At 43.0% G+C, this 17,699-nt stretch overlaps 1 protein-coding gene across 6 annotated transcripts in view; it reads left to right on the forward strand.

Moving 5' to 3' along the window:
- The window catches only part of NFATC2 (nuclear factor of activated T cells 2), a gene marked incomplete at its 3' end in the record, with an annotated part of 140,292 nt that overhangs the window by 47,361 nt on the left and 75,232 nt on the right, over positions 1–17,699 (forward strand). For all 6 annotated transcript variants that reach the window (XM_079979067.1, XM_079979068.1, XM_079979064.1 and 3 more), the window contains exons 4-5: positions 3,220–3,422; positions 4,917–5,089. In XM_079979067.1, the coding sequence (XP_079835193.1) occupies positions 3,220–3,422; positions 4,917–5,089 (376 nt within the window). The remainder of the gene's footprint in view (positions 1–3,219; positions 3,423–4,916; positions 5,090–17,699) is intronic.

A 17,699-nucleotide genomic window follows, 5' to 3' on the forward strand; every position in this document is an offset into this window, starting at 1 on the left:
GCTGTTTTCTAACTGGAAGCCTTCAGTTTTTATTTTAATGCATTCCCTACAGTAGCAAATGGGGATGCGGGTGGCGCTGTGGGTTAAACCACAGAGCCTAGGACTTGCTGATCAGAAGGGTGGCGGTTTGAATCCCCGCGACGGGGTGAGCTCCCATTGCTCGGTCCCTGCTCCTGCCAACCTAGCAGTTCGAAAGCACATCAAAGTGCAAGTAGATAAATAGGTACCACTCTGGCGGGAAGGTAAACAGCATTTCCTTGTGCTGCTCTGGTTCACCAGAAGTGTCTTAGTCATGCTGGCCACATGACCCGGAAGCTGTACGCCGGCTCCGTCGGCCAATAAAGCGAGATGAGCGCCGCAACCCCAGAGTTGGCCACGACTGGACCTAATGGTCCGGGTCCCTTTACCTTTACCTTTACAGTAGCAATGGGTTTTATTGCTTGTGGGTCTTGCAAACTGTCTCAGCTAAAGAGATGACATCAGAAATATGAGACTCTTGCTGGGCATCTGCCTTCTGCTAGGTGGGGTTGCCCAAGCCATTGCCAATCTGCCCACACAACATTGCCCAAAGCAGAGAGCTTGGGGCAAACCACTCCTTCCCAGCATGTGGTCATGTATGATAGTTGCTGGAGAACATCACTCACAAATGTCGTGGCATAGTTTTCCTCTACCGCTGCATCTGAGCCTTGTGCAAAAGAAGGTTGTGAGCATATCCAGTCTTTTCTCAATATGTGGGGTGCAGAGGGAGAGAAAGTAGTGAGCCGCTTGTGCATTTCATTTTGCTGCCTCCATGGAATCGCAAAGCGGCAAAGGAGCCTTCTTTGTGGGAAAATATATATTCTGTTTTGTTATTTTCTTCTCTGTCTCTGGAGATTGTGTGTGTGTGTACAGCACACACACACTTCCTTGGATTTAGTATAATCACGACTGCAGATTATTTCTTCTACTGCTAGATTATTTCCAGCTATTCAGAAGCAGGAAATGCTTTGTCAGCTGGCAATCTAAACCACCAATGACTTTGGCTAAACTTTTGACTTGATGCCTCACCTATTGAAATTAATCCTTTGGGTTTAGCTTTGAAGTTTATCCTTGGTTAGAATATCCATGCACCCCAAAGAGCCAAGAGAAAGAGTTCCCCAAATATTCAATTCTCAAAACTAAGACACAGATTGCTGGTGTTCTTCTTTAAGCACTCTCTTTTCAAAGTGGCTGAAGTCTGGGATTTGTTGGGAGTCATAGGAGAATTTTGTCATGCAGACTTATGAGGCTGGTATAACAGAGCCTTCTCTAGTGAGGAGTATCACAGATATCTAGTCCTGTTGTGTATAAAAATAAAAAGCAACTTTCCTAAAGATGTACAGGCTCCCTACCCTATTCCTTCCACTTTTTTTTTTTGTAGGATTGTCACACAGTAGAGAAAACATTTGCTGAGTAATTGTACGAGTTATAGTTAATTAACCAATTAAATTGGGGTAAATTTGCATATGAGAAAAATAGTTCTAAAGTTAAATAAAGAACTTGCTTTATTTTACACATATGTGCTGAAACAAGCATCATCTGGGAAGAGGCATTCATTCTCCCATCTCTTGCATGCCTCTTTTATTATGGTGCATGCTACTGACACTTTTTAAGGACGCAGGTGGCGTTGTGGGTTAAAGCCTCAGCGCCTAGGGCTTGCCGATCGAAAGGTTGGCGGTTCGAATCCCTGCGGCGGGGTGCGCTCCCGCTGCTCGGTCCCAGCGCCTGCCAACCTAGCAGTTCGAAAGCACCTCCGGGTGCAAGTAGATAAATAGGGACCGCTTACTGGCGGGAAGGTAAACGGCGTTTCCGTGTGCGGCTCTGGCTCTGGCTCTGGCTCTGGCCAGAGCAGCGATGTCACGCTGGCCACGTGACCCGGAAGTGTCTCCGGACAGCGCTGGCCCCTGGCCTCTTAAGTGAGATGGGCGCACAACCCCAGAGTCTGTCAAGACTGGCCCGTACGGGCAGGGGTACCTTTACCTTTACCTTACTGACACTTTTTATAAGTGCTTACTTAAAAAACCCCAAAACAACAAAAATAATCTCTTTAGTCATCTCTTTAGTCAGTCAAAAATGTTTTTAATGATTAAACTAACTCATTGACTATGTCTTTGGAATGCACCAGAAATAGCCCAGATCCACTCATGCAAATGCCATTTGCCTTGATGAGGAAGAGCTAAGCTAAGCTGCTTATTTTAAAGCTTTTATTGTTTTCATTATATCTTTCCCTTCCTCCCAAAGAAACCTAGGGAGGCAAACAATAAGTAATAAAACAATAAAAACACCCTGAAAACGATTCCAATGCAGATGCAGACTGTATGATGAGAGGTTCAAACAACTCCCCCTGTGCCATCTCCTAATTATGTAATTTGAGGATTTGTAAAATGCTTTTACAAAAGTCGCTTTAGATTTGTTTTGCACAAGAGCAACAGGTAACAGTCCTGTGAAGAAAGTTAGGATAAGAATGAGTGACTTGCCAAAAGCTACCCATGGAACTTCATACTTGAGGAAAGATTAGAACATGGATCTCCAAAATAAACTACTCCCAATGTCTGCACTGTTAACCACCCATGAGAAGTGTCAGAGGTTTCTAGAAAACAGTTGGGGATTTCACAAGGGAGCCTTTGGCTGGTTATATGATGGTTTTTTTTAATGTGTTAGGTGTTTGTGTTTTTGTTGTAGTTACCGTATGTTATGTATTTTATTTATCTTTGGATGAGAAGCATAACAGTAATAATAACAATAATATCATTATAATAATATCATTATATAATATTATAATATCATCATCATTATATCATTATAATAATGTCATTATATAGTATCATAATATCATCATCATCATCATATCATTATAATAGATGCAACATTCTGAACCTGAATTTATTCTAGCCTTGCAAAGTTAGACCACAAAAGTTAATAACTTCCAAATATTTTTCAGTAGCCAGCATGCTCTTGGTCATTGGTAGCACATCAATAAACTGAAGGAAAGACACACACACAAACATTTTTATAAAAGCTTCATGTCTAGTGATCTAGAGGTGATCTTCACTTGCTCCAGGTGATCAAACAAGTTACTACTGTGTATATATATATATATATATATATATATATATATATATTTCTGATACTATTTATATTTTGATTTGTCTACTCCATTTGTCGTTGAAATGATAATGTAATGATTTGGTCTTTTGCCAGCTTCATGGATACATGGACAACAAGCCCCTAGGTCTTCAGATCTTCATTGGGACAGCAGACGAGCGGATTCTTAAACCACATGCTTTCTACCAAGTCCATCGCATTACAGGGAAAACCGTCACCACCACCAGCTATGAGAAAATAATTGGCAACACCAAAGTGCTGGAGATTCCCCTGGAGCCAAAAAACAACATGAAAGCAACGTAAGAGTGCTATTATGAAAAGTGTCTTGTTACAGGATATTAATGGAGCAAAACTGGAGACTTAATGCTAATGCAGAAGGCACCTGCATTGAGCTTGAACAGAAAATACTCAAGGGCAAAAGACTTACAGTGACCCAGGCTTGATTCACAGTATATGTGATCTGTATGAAAAAGCTGCCCGGTTCCATCCCTTGCATCTCTACTTAAAAGGATCAGGCCTGAGACTCTGGAGGTCTCCTGTCATTTAGAGTAGTCATAAGTGGCAAGGTAGATGAACCATTGATCTCACCTGTTTATGAGGCAGCTTCCTTCTGAGCCTTTTCCCAAAGGGGCAGACTTCTGCAAGATCATTGTGGGTGATGATACTGGGCGCTGGGAGCGATTTAATACCTGTTGGAGGCAGAAATGCTTCTGAATACTACCATATTTTTTGCTCTATAAGATGCACCAGACCATAAGACGCACCTACTTTTTGGAGGAGGAAAACAAGGAAAAAAATATTCTGAATCTCAGAAGCCAGAACAACAAGAGGGATCACTGTGCAGCAAAAGCAGCGATCCCTCTTGCTGTTCTGGCTTCTGGGATAGCTGCACAGCCTGCATTCGCTCCATAAGACGCACACACATTTCCCCTTACTTTTTATGAGGGAAAATGTGAGTCTTATAGAGCAAAAAATATGGTAGTTGCCAGAAACCACAGGAGGGGCAGTGCTCTTGTGCCTGAATACTGCTTTTGGGTTTCCCACAGGCATCTGGTTGGCCACTGTGAGATAGGATGCTAAGCTAGATGGACCAGTAACCTGATCCAGGAGGCTCTTCTTTCGTTGCTATGTTCATGTCTCAGTGCGCATTTGAATTTCAGTCCTACTCTAACAACTACACCATACTGATTCTTTAATTTTAAATGTATCTTTTAGAACATGGCACCATTGGGATGATGTTTTGGGAGTCAAAAAGCCCTGTTCTCCCAGGCCTTTTAAATAAGTAGGTCAGGGCAGTCTGTTTTTAATCATTTTTTTAAAGTGCAGTGAGGTTGTTGTTGTTGTTGTTGTACTTAGGCATTTCCTGATTTTATGTTTTATTTTCTGATGAAAAGTGACCTTTAAATCCATTGTTGTAATCAGCGAGGTAAAAACAAAATGTTGCGTGAAGAAGAAGAAGAAGAAGAGTTTGGATTTGATATCCCGCCTTTCACTCCCTTTAAGGAGTCTCAAAGCGGCTAACATTCTCCTTTCCCTTCCTCCCCCACAACAAACACTCTGTGAGGTGAGTGGGGCTGAGAGACTTCAAAGAAGTGTGACTGGCCCAAGGTCACCCAGCAGCTGCATGTGGAGGAGCAGAGAGGTGAACCCGGTTCCCCAGATTACGAGACTACTGCTCTTAACCACTACACCACACTGGCTCTCATCTTTCCCACCTTGCAAATGTGTTCAGGAATAATTGGGTTGTTAATTTTGTGGTTGGGTATTAACTAAGGTTTTGGCTTGTTCCGCAGCATTGACTGTGCAGGGATCCTCAAGCTGAGAAATGCAGACATTGAACTGCGGAAAGGGGAGACGGACATCGGCCGGAAGAACACCCGCGTGCGACTGGTTTTCCGTGTGCACATCCCCGAATCCAGTGGCAGGATTGTTTCCTTGCAAGTGGCATCCAACCCCATTGAATGCTGTAAGTTGCATTTTCTCTGTAACTTCACTATTTTCTGATCAGCGGCAATATTTTCCATGCTGCAACCTCTCTGTATCCTGTGCGTCGATCCTAAATTAGCTGAAGAAAGCATGTCTCGAAACCTGTGCATAATTACCTGGGGGTAAGTCCCATTGAAATTAGGAGGACTCACGGTCAAATTACACATTATGTTAGCTATTCAGATGTGCTGTTAAGTGCAAGGGTTTTTTTATATATATGTATATAAATGCTAGTGATTCTGGAATCTTAGCATGGTGGTGAAACAACTTACCACCTCTACCCACTGTAGTCTTGAGGCAGTATTCAACTAAATAGTTGCACTAGCACATGAATTGACACTAGTAGAATGGGATTTGTAGTTTGGCCCGTACCACCACCTTCTGAGGAAATCTGTCCCACTGTTGCTCTTACTGTCACAAAGTTCTTCTTGATGTTTAGTCGGAATCTTGTAACTTGAAGCCATTGGTTTGGGTCCTACCCTCTGGAGCAGGAGAAAACAAGCATGCCCTTAAGATATTTGAAGATGGCTATCGTATCTCCTCTCAGTCTCCTCTTTTCCAGGCTAAACGTACCCAGCTCCCTCAACTATTCCTCATAAGGCTTGGTTTCCAGAACCTTGATCATCTTGGTTGCCCTCCTGCACATGTTCCAACTTCACAATAGCCTTCTTAAATTGTGGCACCCAGAACTGGACACCGTACTCCAAATGTGGTGTGACCAATGCAGAATTGAGTGGTCCTATTACTTCCCTTGACCTCGACACTATACTTCTGTTGATGCAATCTAGAATAGCATTAGCTTTTTTTACTGCTGCATCACACTGTTGATTCACGTTGACCTTGTGTGTCCACTAAGATTACTAGATTATTTTCATGTCCTACTGTTTAGAATTAGGCGGTGCAGCTTTAATACAAATTGATAACAGAAAGATGCTGCTAATCCCTTGACTCATTAGAGTACAATTGAAATTATGGAGGTACTTCCAGAACAGATAGAAATCTGAGATTTGGTACACAAGTTGTCAAAGATCTCCTGATTATCTGAAAAGTCTGAAAATGAGACAATTGTTATGACTCTCACCCTGAACACATCATATTCAGACTGTTTTTGGGCAGTACTCCAAAGAGACAGTAGGACAAGCAGCACATGAGATCGACGAGAAGGGTGTGGGAGTTTCCCTTTTGCACTCTTTGATAAGCCCCACATTGGAGAAGAGGGGATTTCCACTGGATGTCTCAGTGACTGCCAAATGTTGGCTATACTCTCTCAGCAGATCTCCCATGGAGAAAATGTTCTTGGCCCTCTAGCATATGTTCATCCCACCAGAGATCTCATTTCCAGCTATCATCCTTTCAGTGTAGGAGGTTTGCATCAGGAACGAAGGGTGCTCGGTGTCTTCACAGGATAGGACCTGTGGAAGGGCCTCCATTCTGGCACATCCAGAGATTCTTAGTCATTTTTGGAGGGCTTGCGTTTCTGTGTCTCTTTGCTCATCCGGTGATGCTTTATTGTTAGTAACCTGAGCTTTCTCAGTGGTTTGGGGATTTCACAGAGTCATAACGAACCATTTTCACTTCTTTTATTGTGTGACTCACAGTAGTGTACAAAACCATGCTGCAGCAATAAACTGCCTGAGAAAGTTTACTTAAAAGACCCACTCTGTGGCTTTTGATTGTAATGTAATCCTTCCCCTAAGGGAGAAGTGGGGAACCTGCAGCCTCTTAATGTAACTCTTATCATTTTCCACCACTGGCCTTCTTGGCTAGGACTAATGAGAGCTGGAGTCCAGCAACATTTTATGGCCACAGGCTCCCCATCCCTGCCCTGAGACGCATCTGCACTGGAGATGCTCCCTGTTTCAACATGTTGTTTAGGCTGCAATCTGAACCTCTGAAAAACGCGTCTGTCAGGGACTCAGCGGGAGCGCAGGGAGGAGAGGAGATGGAAAGCGAGGGGGAGCAATCCGAGGGCAGCGTAGGAGAATATGACAGCAGCCCGATAGATTCCATGAGCCTCTCCAGCGAATCGGAAGATTCACAGAAGGGGGCGCCGATGGGCAGGGCAAGGGGCGACCCAAGGGGGACACCCCAGAAGCAAGGGGCCAGCGGGGACTCCCAGAGCAGCAGTTGCAAATCAGGACCAGCTTCCCCACCAGAGCGTAGTGGGGGGGAGGATTCCCAGGTGTCAGAGCCCACATATGCACCACCAGCGAGAGAAGATGAGTCAGGGTGGACCACGCCTCCATCGGAGAGCGAGTTAACGGTTAAGAGGAAAGTTGCAGGCTGGGTGCGCGCGCCAAGTTCAAAGGTACAGGCGAGCGGCACAGAAGGTAGCCCGGATAGGGAACCAGGTCCTAAAGCCCGCCGGAAGGAGGGGCAAGAATCGTCAGGGTCAGCGTCAGAGGAGTCCAGGAAGGATGAGACCCTAGCGGGCAGGAGGGCCCAGAGGAGAAAGGAATTTAGGAAGAGGTGGAGCAAAGCGAGAGTCTTAAACTGGTGTGGAGGGGGAGGAGACTCAGACAGGACTTCGCCGGTCTAAGGTCAGGACGTAGAGCTGCACGCTGCGGCTTTAAAATGGAGACTGAATCTCAATAAAGACTTTTGTACATAACTACAGCCTAGCGTTGGTCCTCTGTGAGCTGGGACCTGGAGGCAGCTCTGACAGCGTCCTTTTGAGGATCCCCAGTGACATGGCAGGGCGAAATGTCTTTGCCCTGTGCATCCCTTTGATGATTGCCAGGGTGCCTTCCCGGAAGGTGTTTTGGCGATCTCTGCCAGGAACATGGCAGGGCGAAGCATCTTCGCCCTGGTGCATCCTCTGCAATAGACGCAGCAGGGCCAAACGTCTTTGCCCTGCTACATCCCTTTCACAAAGGTAAGGTGGCTGGCGGTGTGTGGAGAGATGGCAGGCCGAGTTAACCTGGCTGGGTTGGAGGGGTGTCGCATATGTGACATCATGCACGCACAATGCCCCTGCCGCCACCTGTGCAATTCGGCACCTCTGGCAGATGCTCTATCACTGAGATATACCATTTCTCTTAATGGCACCACTCACTTAGAAGAGGAAGCTCCAAGGTTTGTGAAATAATAAAAATATTTTTTTTTTGGGGGGGGGACCCTAGGTGAGTCGGACATCCCAAAGCAGCTTAATGGGGACTGTGCATGCTTAAGGGACACAAAATATTAATATTAATTGGAGAAAATTAAGAACATTCAGGGTTGCATCCAACTAAGTCATACTCACTCATGACTAACTTAACGTCATTTGTTTCAATGGGTCTGTTCTGAGCATGGCTTGGTCCGATGCGACTGCAGTGGTACCTCCAGTTACGCACAGGATCCGTTCTGGAGCTCTGGTCGGATCCTAAGGAATTCGCAACCGGAGGTTCCTGTTCTGCGCATGCGCGTGGCATGGTAGAGCGCTTCTGCACATGCGTGTGCAGCAAATCCCGGAAAAATACTTCCGGGTTTGCCACGTGCGTAACCCGAAGGATATGCAACCAGAGGTGTGCTTATCTAGAGGTACCACTGTATATGGGCAGAATTCGATATGGGGCTATATTGGATGTTTCCATCAGCGCAAGTGTGTCGGCTTGGCAGACAGAGCAAACCTCCCACCCATCTTGCCATGCGCTGTTGTGGATGTTCTCCTGACATCCTCCCCAAGCAAGTTTTAGGGAGCATGAGGGAGGGCACATGGAGGTAGAAGAGGGGAGAAAAGCCCTGCTGCAGAAGTAGAAGCCCTTTAAGGCAATAAACCAGCTGTTGTTGCTTTATTCTCTCCTGTAAACCTGTTCTCGTTATAAATATTATTTTGGCAAAATTATATTTACTTCCGAAAAGGTGTCCATTTGAGTGATTTAGACATTTCCCCAGTCTTCAGAAAGTTGGTTTATGCCAATGAATTTTGGTCAAATATTTTGTTTCCTTTTAATTAGCTGCCTTGGAAGTTTCCTTTTTTGTTGTTGTTGTTTCTTTCCTCCTCTCCAACTCAGTTTCCCCATAAAATTAGATATTCTGCATTAATGATATGTGGCGCAGTTGTAAATTCAGTGGAAAGAAATAGTCAGTTTAAAGAATGTATTCATCTTGGCAGGCTTTCTATGGCTTTCTTACTAGTGGATAGATTATCAACAGTAGGCTAGTGGCTAATTTAAGCGTAGCAAAGAACCATACTTGTGACTCCCAGGAGATTAATCCGCCTGTCGTTTTCAGGCAGCATGCTATGAACACTCTGCATTTTCAGTAGCTTCTCCAGTGAACTCTGAAAAGCATACCTCTCGCTTTAAAAAAATGCATTATTTTAATGTTACAGCTGCTCTAATAAAACCTTTGTTATGGCTACGCTCATAAAGACTTTGTATCTAGGAACCTATGCTGAAAACGAATGATGCAAATTGGTGGAATAAATGCAAATCGGCTTACTTTTCACAAACACATTTTGTTTGCATGGTTCTTTCTGAACTCAGTCTTTAATCTCTTGTGATAAGGAGAGTTGTGAAGACTGGCATAGTGGCAGGAAGAGTAGTATAGTCTGAGTCCCATCAGGGGAAAAGGCAGGGTATGAATTAGTATAATAATAACAATGACAGTAACAATAGCAATAACTAAGTAAGTAAGTAAGTAAATAAAATAACTGAGTAATATTCTAGGAAAAGCTTCTTCAGGAACTTTGCTTTTACTATTAAAATGAATATTTCTAGCTTCTCTGGTACCAGTGGTGGCCATTGTGAGGTGGAGTTTAGAAGAGGCATTTCCCAAAGATTCAGAAATAAAAGTCGATCTTGGTTAAGCCTTTCACTAGTCTTTCCAAAGCTATTTGCACACTGCCTTCTTCTAAAAATGCACCTTACTAGAACTAGAAACGATAATAGCTTTCATTTATGCATTTTAAATAGTTGGACAGTCATCTGGCTAACAGAAGATGCAAAGACCTTTGGGTCTCGTTGGGCTTCTTTCCCCCTTTGAGTTTAGAATGAGCAGGAAGTGGGAGGGATAAAAAAAAGTCTGACATGAACTACAAAGTTATTCTGGGTTTATTCTGGCGTGATTGCCTACACAGGAATCAAGGGTTGGCTACGGCACATAGTGAAATACAAGGCTGCATTTTGCTTGCTGGTCATCCTGTTTGAGGAGTTTCAAGGGTTCTATCTCCTCCAGTAATGGCTATCGCCAAGGAATTCAAGCAGAATAAAACTTAAAAGCCCAAAGGGTGCATGGTTATAGCACAGTGGGTTTTAATCTCAAGAGATCACTTCCATGAAGGTTTAAGAGGAAGTACTTTATTGAGTCCACTAAGACATTCTGATAGTTAACCCTGCCTGCTATTAATCTCCTTCTTGGTAGCGTTGATGTTCTTAAAAAAATAGTGTTGGTGTTCTTAAAAAAATCATAATACCCAGGTTTAGTGATCCCTTCTTATCTATCTTTACTGCTACTTACATGTCTTCCTGAGAAAGGCTGAAGAGAGATATTGGTTTTGGATTTTTGTGATGTTGCAGTTAGGGTGTCAGCAATATCTTCATGATGGGCACCCAAATTCTGCTTGGAATAAGTGACGCAAATGCCTACCCATTTAATTATTTGCATAATTTATTACAGTTGCAATATTTGGGCTCTTGTAGAAACCAAAAGAAGGAAAGAATGGTTTGCAATTGGTGAGAAAGTGGTGTCCGGGTGGATTTTTCGTAAAGCGGGCAAAATGTCTGAGAAAATGTCCAAATTTTTTTGGAGACTTTGTCCAAAAAGCTCAACAACTTTTTGAAATATGGCAACCCTAGGATAGAGCAACTGCCCTTGGCAATATGGAATTCACAGCCACAAAATTTGGCAATGACTCACACAATCTCAGTCTAACCATACCTGTCACTGAACATGTTGCATAGGGTAAGGCTGGGATTAAAATAATAATAATAATAAAACCAAGCAAAGGGGGGGCCTGATACAGACTGAGACTGCAGCTGTAGCCATCCCTAAATCCATGCATAATCTAAATCCTGGTAGATCACTAGTTAGTGTGTAATGCTAGGGACATCTTTCTTGACCTAAAGCAGCTCGCAATACAAGAACAAGACTATATATTAATGTATTATTACAATCAACAGTCTAACACCAATTCATTTCAAAGCAAATAATAATGCTCCAAATATAAGAATTGATTTCAGTAGTGGTAACGTTGTAACATTTTAAATGTATTGCGATATACACCACAGGAGTCATTAAAACGCAATACGAATTGATAGGTTTTATCAGTCGTTGCAATACAGAAGCCAGAGTCGGATTGCCATAAAAATTTTCAGTCCACTGCAGTCAGGTATGAATAAATAATATCACCAGCAGCCAGTTTCTCTAAAGTGCCAAGAGCAGGAAATAGCAACCAGATTTTGTTGCAGCCGGCGGTGCAGTGGTTTAAATGGAAGCTGCATGTGTCTGCTGCTTCTGAATGTCAGGAGTTGGAGGGGCGTGCGGCGGATGACAACCCCAGGAGGCTCTTCTTACCTTCATGTTCTTGCCATTTCTTGGAAGCATCTGAGAAGCCACTTCTAAAAATAGGATATTGAATGAGATGACCTTCGGTCTGATCCAATAGGGTTCTCGTTCTCTTCTTAGTACACACCTCCCTGATTAATTTCCAGTCCTTCACCAACTAATGTTGACAAACGCTCTCTTCACTTCTAGATGTGGGCTAGATGGTCCATTTACAAACTGGAGAGACTCTGCTTCCATAAGCCAAATTCAATGCCAGATTCAGGAGCTTTGTGGCACCCTACCTCCATGTTAAGAATTTCTCCTACTCCGTCAAGCCTCAGGATCATGGAGAGCTGCTACTAGTAATAATATCCAGAAATGCAGCCTTCATGATGGCTGCCGTTCCCTGTTAGATTTTGCGACTACCGACTTTAGCAGCATCAGATGGGTATTCCCAGGGCTTTGGGCATGCTATGAGAATGCAAAATGTGCAACATTCTATACGGAAACTACTTTTCTGAGAATCTAAATCTTTATCTGTTTGTTTTTAAAGCACATTTCTAATCTTTAAGGGTAAGGATGTGTTTTAAAGTATGTGGACAATGCCTGATGAAATCTCAGAAGCCAGAAGGGTACCCATAAGGGTAGCCAGGGATAGGAATGTAAAGATCGGTCCATTTTGGCTATCTCATTTTCTCATTTTCCCAATCTTAAATTCAGGTTTCTACTGGCATTTTTAATGCAAGTTTCTCCTAATAATACATTTTTTTCTTCAGTTTTGACTAATCTACTCATTTTGTAAGCGCTTTCTCATAACAAATTCATTGCTATACACATTTCCCTGTTATATATTCGTTTTTTGTAAACGTTGATTGGAGAACTGCTTCGCAAAATGTAGATAAGTGTGACTTCTGAAAGTTGGTTGAGCTTTGGTTCTCATGTTGCTTTGGAAACAACAGGCTCAATAAATTCAACCTTAAATGTGAATTGAATTGCATTTTCCCTCCACCCCTGCTTGGGACACATAGCTCTTTCCCTGCTTCTGTGAGAAGAATACAAAAGAGGAGGGATCGTGTAAATTTGTATAAATGTGCACAGGCTGCATAAATGTTGTTGCTGCATAAATACAGGCTGCATAAATACTTGTTGCTTCAGTTACACCAAGCCCTGGGCACTGCCATCACACTGAGCATGTGAACTTCCCTATGGCATTTCCTTGACACTGAGTCAAAAATATTGCTGGTGAACTTGCTCTTGAAGCAGCCTAGCAGGTTGACTGGCTTATGTGTCCTAGCTTTCCTGGTTCTCCCCACGTTAAGCCAAATTATTTTGCTTCCCTATTTTGGCCCCTTTCTCTTGCAATTCTGAGGCTCAGGAAACAAAACTCAGCAGAGATCCCGATAACCGCAGTTCCCTTTTTTGTTTCCCTTCCACTGCTGGCCATAATGTAATTTTTGGCACGGACGACCCGTAACATCTTGATTTGCAGGCGGTCAAATAAAATACAGAAAGAAAACCCCCCTCACGCCCCCAGTGCCATTAGCAGAGTTGACATGCTGTTTCAAGGCAAAAGTGAGTGTTTCGCCTAGCATTTGCTTTCCTGCATTATGTCAGTGGCTGTTGCTATTGAAAGTAAACACCCCAACAGGATAAGTCAACAGTGTTATGTTTATACAGAGCTCATAAACTACAGTAGCTGTTGGTCTGCTTTATGGAGTGCCAGCCCCTGAGGGGAAGAGAAGGAGCAGTGTGAAATTACAGCCTGCATTTCACCTATCCTGAGCTTTAGAAATGGTGAATTTACTGGGGATTAATTTAATAGAGCATACAAAAGAAAACAAGCTTGGTCCGAATGATACCAAGGTATCTGTTTGCGTTACTCCCTTCCGTACACGAGAACGCCAAGGAGGCTAACGACAGACTCTCATTCCTTTTCATATCTTTCCGTCCGTCCAAATTTGGAATCTAAAAATACAGTTTAAAATAGAAGCTACAGGGTGGGTGGCCCTCATTTTTCCCCCAAACAAGACACATAAAACCAAATTTAAATACACATCAACAACCAGAAGGCAATTTCCACAACACATTGTCAACAGATAAGATTTAACAAACACATAACACACACATACCCGCTCCAACAACCGCAGTTAGACACTCCCTGTGATAGCAGATTAAGACATAATGCTTACAGGTAACAGTGGCAACAAAATGGACAAGTTCCTCCTGCATTCATGGAGCTTCCAGCTACTTTGGGCTGGTACCCATGGTAGTTTAAAGTGGATGTGATGCATCCAATGGGTAAATGTTCTTTGCGACATCCACACATTGTCCTAATCCAAGTGGCAGCCCGCATTTCCTCTCATTTAACTAATATTTTCCTTCCAGTAGCACCTTAGAGACCAACTAAGTTTGCTATTGGTATGAGCTTTCGTGTGCATACACACTTCTTCAGATACCAATAACAAACTTAGTTGTTCTCTAAGGTGCTACTGGAAGGAATTTTTTTTAATTTTGTTTCGACTACGGCAGACCAACACGGCTACCTACCTGTAACTAAGATTTTCCTGATCCACTGATACTGGAGTAAGGGAGGGGGTGGAATCATAAAATCTCAAATTACCGGAATGGATGTTCTGTTGTGTGACTCGACTTTCTTTTTAAACAGGTAAACAGATGCCTGTGCACACGCCCACAATAGAGCTCATGTTTCTTTAACTCAGAAGGTAGAGAACTAGTAGGGTTGCCATACGTCTGGGATTTGTCGGTCGAAAATAATGTCCAGGCAGAATTTCCAAAATTCAGTAAAAATGCGGATCCGGGGAAACCCGGGAATATGGCAACCCAAGTCGGAAGTGTTGGTTTTTTGCCAATTTTCCTCAACAATAGCCCAAGAACTTCATTAAAAAAAGAGATTTTGAGAGAGAAAAAATTCATCAACTTTACTAAAAAAAAACACCTCAACAACTTTTTGAAATTTGGTAACCCTAGAACTAGTAACTGAGGGGAAGGAACATAGCACAAATACATCCCATTGAGAATAGTCCACCAGTGTGGATGGGAAGCACTGAGATAGAGTTCAACTGAAAGTGCTTATGTGTGGACGAATGAGCAGAAAAGCACACATGGAAAAATCAGATTTGTGTGACCCACGTGCACACTAACACCTGGTGTGTACACAGCCTCAGGATTTGTGGCCTTCAGGAACTAAAGGATTTTGTTCACAATCTGTTGCACTTTCCCACACAAGGTTTTTAAGCAGAATTTCCAGACAGGAATTCCTAACACTGGAAAGGGAGTGGAAGTGTGTTCCCTTCTTATGGGTAAGGACACATGTGACTCATGAAGTAGCTCTCTTTGTGTTGGCAGTGCAAAAAGAGTAGAAATAAATTGGTTGCACAAAATGTGGTTAGGTATTACAGCTCATCACATTTCATTATATTTTTTTATTTGCTTGTTTTACACACTGTAAACATTTATAGCTGGTTTTATGCTTTCGTTTGTAGATTATACATTGTTTGCAGTATTGCAAGGCTGAGATTTGTTCCCTTGTTTGACAATGAATGATGGGCCCAAGCAAATAAATGAGACTGGCTGACTAATTGGCTTTAGGGGAGAGTGCAGAAACCCAGCCCTTGGTATTCTGTATTCTCATTTTGTATTTTTCTGTTGTGATCTGCCCTGGGATCTTTGGATAAAGGACAGCATACACATTTAATTTAATAATAATGATGATAATAATACAAGAAGTGAGAACAGCACCTTAGACCAGGCATAGGCAAACTCGGCCCTCCAGATGTTTTGGGACTACAACTCCTATCATCCCTATCTAACAGGACCAGTGGTCAGGGATGATGGGAGTTGTAGTCTCAAAACTTCTGGAGGGCTGAGTTTCCCTATGCCTTCCTTGGACTAAGGCAGTTTAGAAATGCCCACGATGTTGTTTGTCCCTTTTTTACTAGATATTTAGAAAAACAAATGTGTTTCTGTTTTGAAGATTTTAGAGAAGTTGAATAAATCATTTGCCTTGGTCGGACCTCTTAAGTTTATCTTATATTTGCAAAGAGGCTGTGACTCAGTGGTAGAGATGTACTTTGCCTAGAAAAGATCCCAGGTCCAGTCTCTTACATCTCATGCTCAAAGAGGTTTCAGGTAGAACCATCTCTAATTTAATCCATCAGGGATGTTGCTGGTCAATATTGGGCCAGTCAACCAATAGTCTGACTTGGTCAATGGAGGCAATCTCAGATTAGGCTGTAATATCGAAGAAGTAATAATACTTACTTCATGGTAAACAATGATATGTTGTGCCATAAGGCATATTCACTTGGTCACCTGCTTTGTGTTGTAGCTTGCAGGCTCCACACATATTTTACTTTATTAAGCATATGTTTATATGCTGCTATTGATCATATTTTTGTATGTTGCTGTTCTTGGAATGATCTATTCAGCATACTTTTGGAATATATGTATTTCCTATACAGTGGTACCTTGGGTTACAGACGCTTCAGGTTACAGACGCTTCAGGTTACAGACTCCTCTAACCCAGAAATAGTGCTTCAGGTTAAGAACTTTGCTTCAGGATGAGAACAGAAATCGTGCTCCGGCGGTGCGGCAGCAGCTGGAGGCCCCATTAGCTAAAGTGGTGCTTCAGGTTAAGAAAAGTTTCAGGTTAAGAATGGGCCTCCGGAACTAATTAAGCTCTTAACCCGAGGTACCACTGTAATGCCATTCTTCATAAGACACTAAAATACTTAACATTAATAAAACTATAATGCAAAAATCATAATAATACAAAGGAATACCTGAATAAGGGTGCAGTCCTTTCTGTGTCTACTAAGAAGCAAGTCTCAGTGAGTTCAATGGAAGCTTACTCTCAGATAAGTGTGTGTTGGATTGCAGCCTAAAATATTCAAACTTTTGGTTGTGGTCCTCCATTTTGGAACTCTCTCTGCATAAGGTGGCCTACAACTGCCCATGCTGCTATCTTTTCGGCATAAAAGGAACTCTTTAGAACCCCAGGCAGATTTTTGTTTGAGTACCTGGGTGTCAAGCCATTTAGGGCTTTACAGATAAAGGTAAAGGGACCCCTGACCATTAGGTCCAGTCATGGCCGACTCTGGGGTTGCGGCGCTCATCTCGCTTTATTGGCCGAGGAAGCCAGTGTACAGCTTCCGGTTATGTGGCCTGCATGACTAAGCCGCTTCTGGCAAACCAGAGCAGCGCATGTAAAAGCCGTTTACTTTCCCGCTGGAGCAGTACCTATTTATCTACTTGCACTTTGACGTGCTTTCGAACTGCTAGGTTGTCAGGAGGAGGGACCAAACAATGGGAGCTCACCCCATCACGGGGATTCGCACCGCCGACTTTCTGATCGGCAAGCCCTAGGCTCTGTGGTTTAACCCACAGTGCCACCTGCATCCCTTTACAGATAAATACCAGCACCTTAAATTAAGCTTGGTAGCAGAGAGCTGTGGAGCTCTTTCAGAACTGGGGTGATTCATTATTAACTAGCTGTCTTCAAGGGCAGTTCCACATACAGTTCTCAAATGTAATCCTTTCCGAAATGTAATCCTTTCCGTTTGACTTCTGAAACGTTCGAAAACCAAGGCGCGGCTTCCGATTGGCTGCAGGAGCTTCCTGCACTCAAGCGGAAACTGTGTTGGATGTTCAGCTTCCGAAGAACATTCAAAAACTGGAACACCAGTTTTCAGTGTTCGGGAGCCAATTTATTCGCCAACTAAGCCATTCGAGAACCAAGCTACCACTGTATAATGTATTGCAGTATTCTGGATGAGAAGTCACTACTGTGGTCCTCATCCAAGAGACATTGTAACTGACATACTAGCTCAAGGTGAAGATACTTGGCTCTCTAGGGACAAAGCTGAATCCAGGAATATTCCCAGGTGCAAAGCTGATGCTTCAGGGGAGCGTAACTCTATCCAAAATAGGTTGAACACCATCTCCTTGAATGGAAGGAATTCTGGATAAACTGTAAACTGGAATCTGGGAACTATTCTATTAGCTAAACTGAAGGCTTTGTAGCAGAATGTATATATTCAAAGTCGAGCTACATTGAAACTCCCTTTGGAAATGTCCACTCTCAGGACCAATGCAGCTGAAAT

The sequence above is a fragment of the Podarcis cretensis genome (genome assembly GCF_951804945.1).
Source record: "Podarcis cretensis genome assembly, chromosome: 6".
NCBI classification, from domain to species: Eukaryota; Metazoa; Chordata; class Lepidosauria; order Squamata; family Lacertidae; genus Podarcis; species Podarcis cretensis.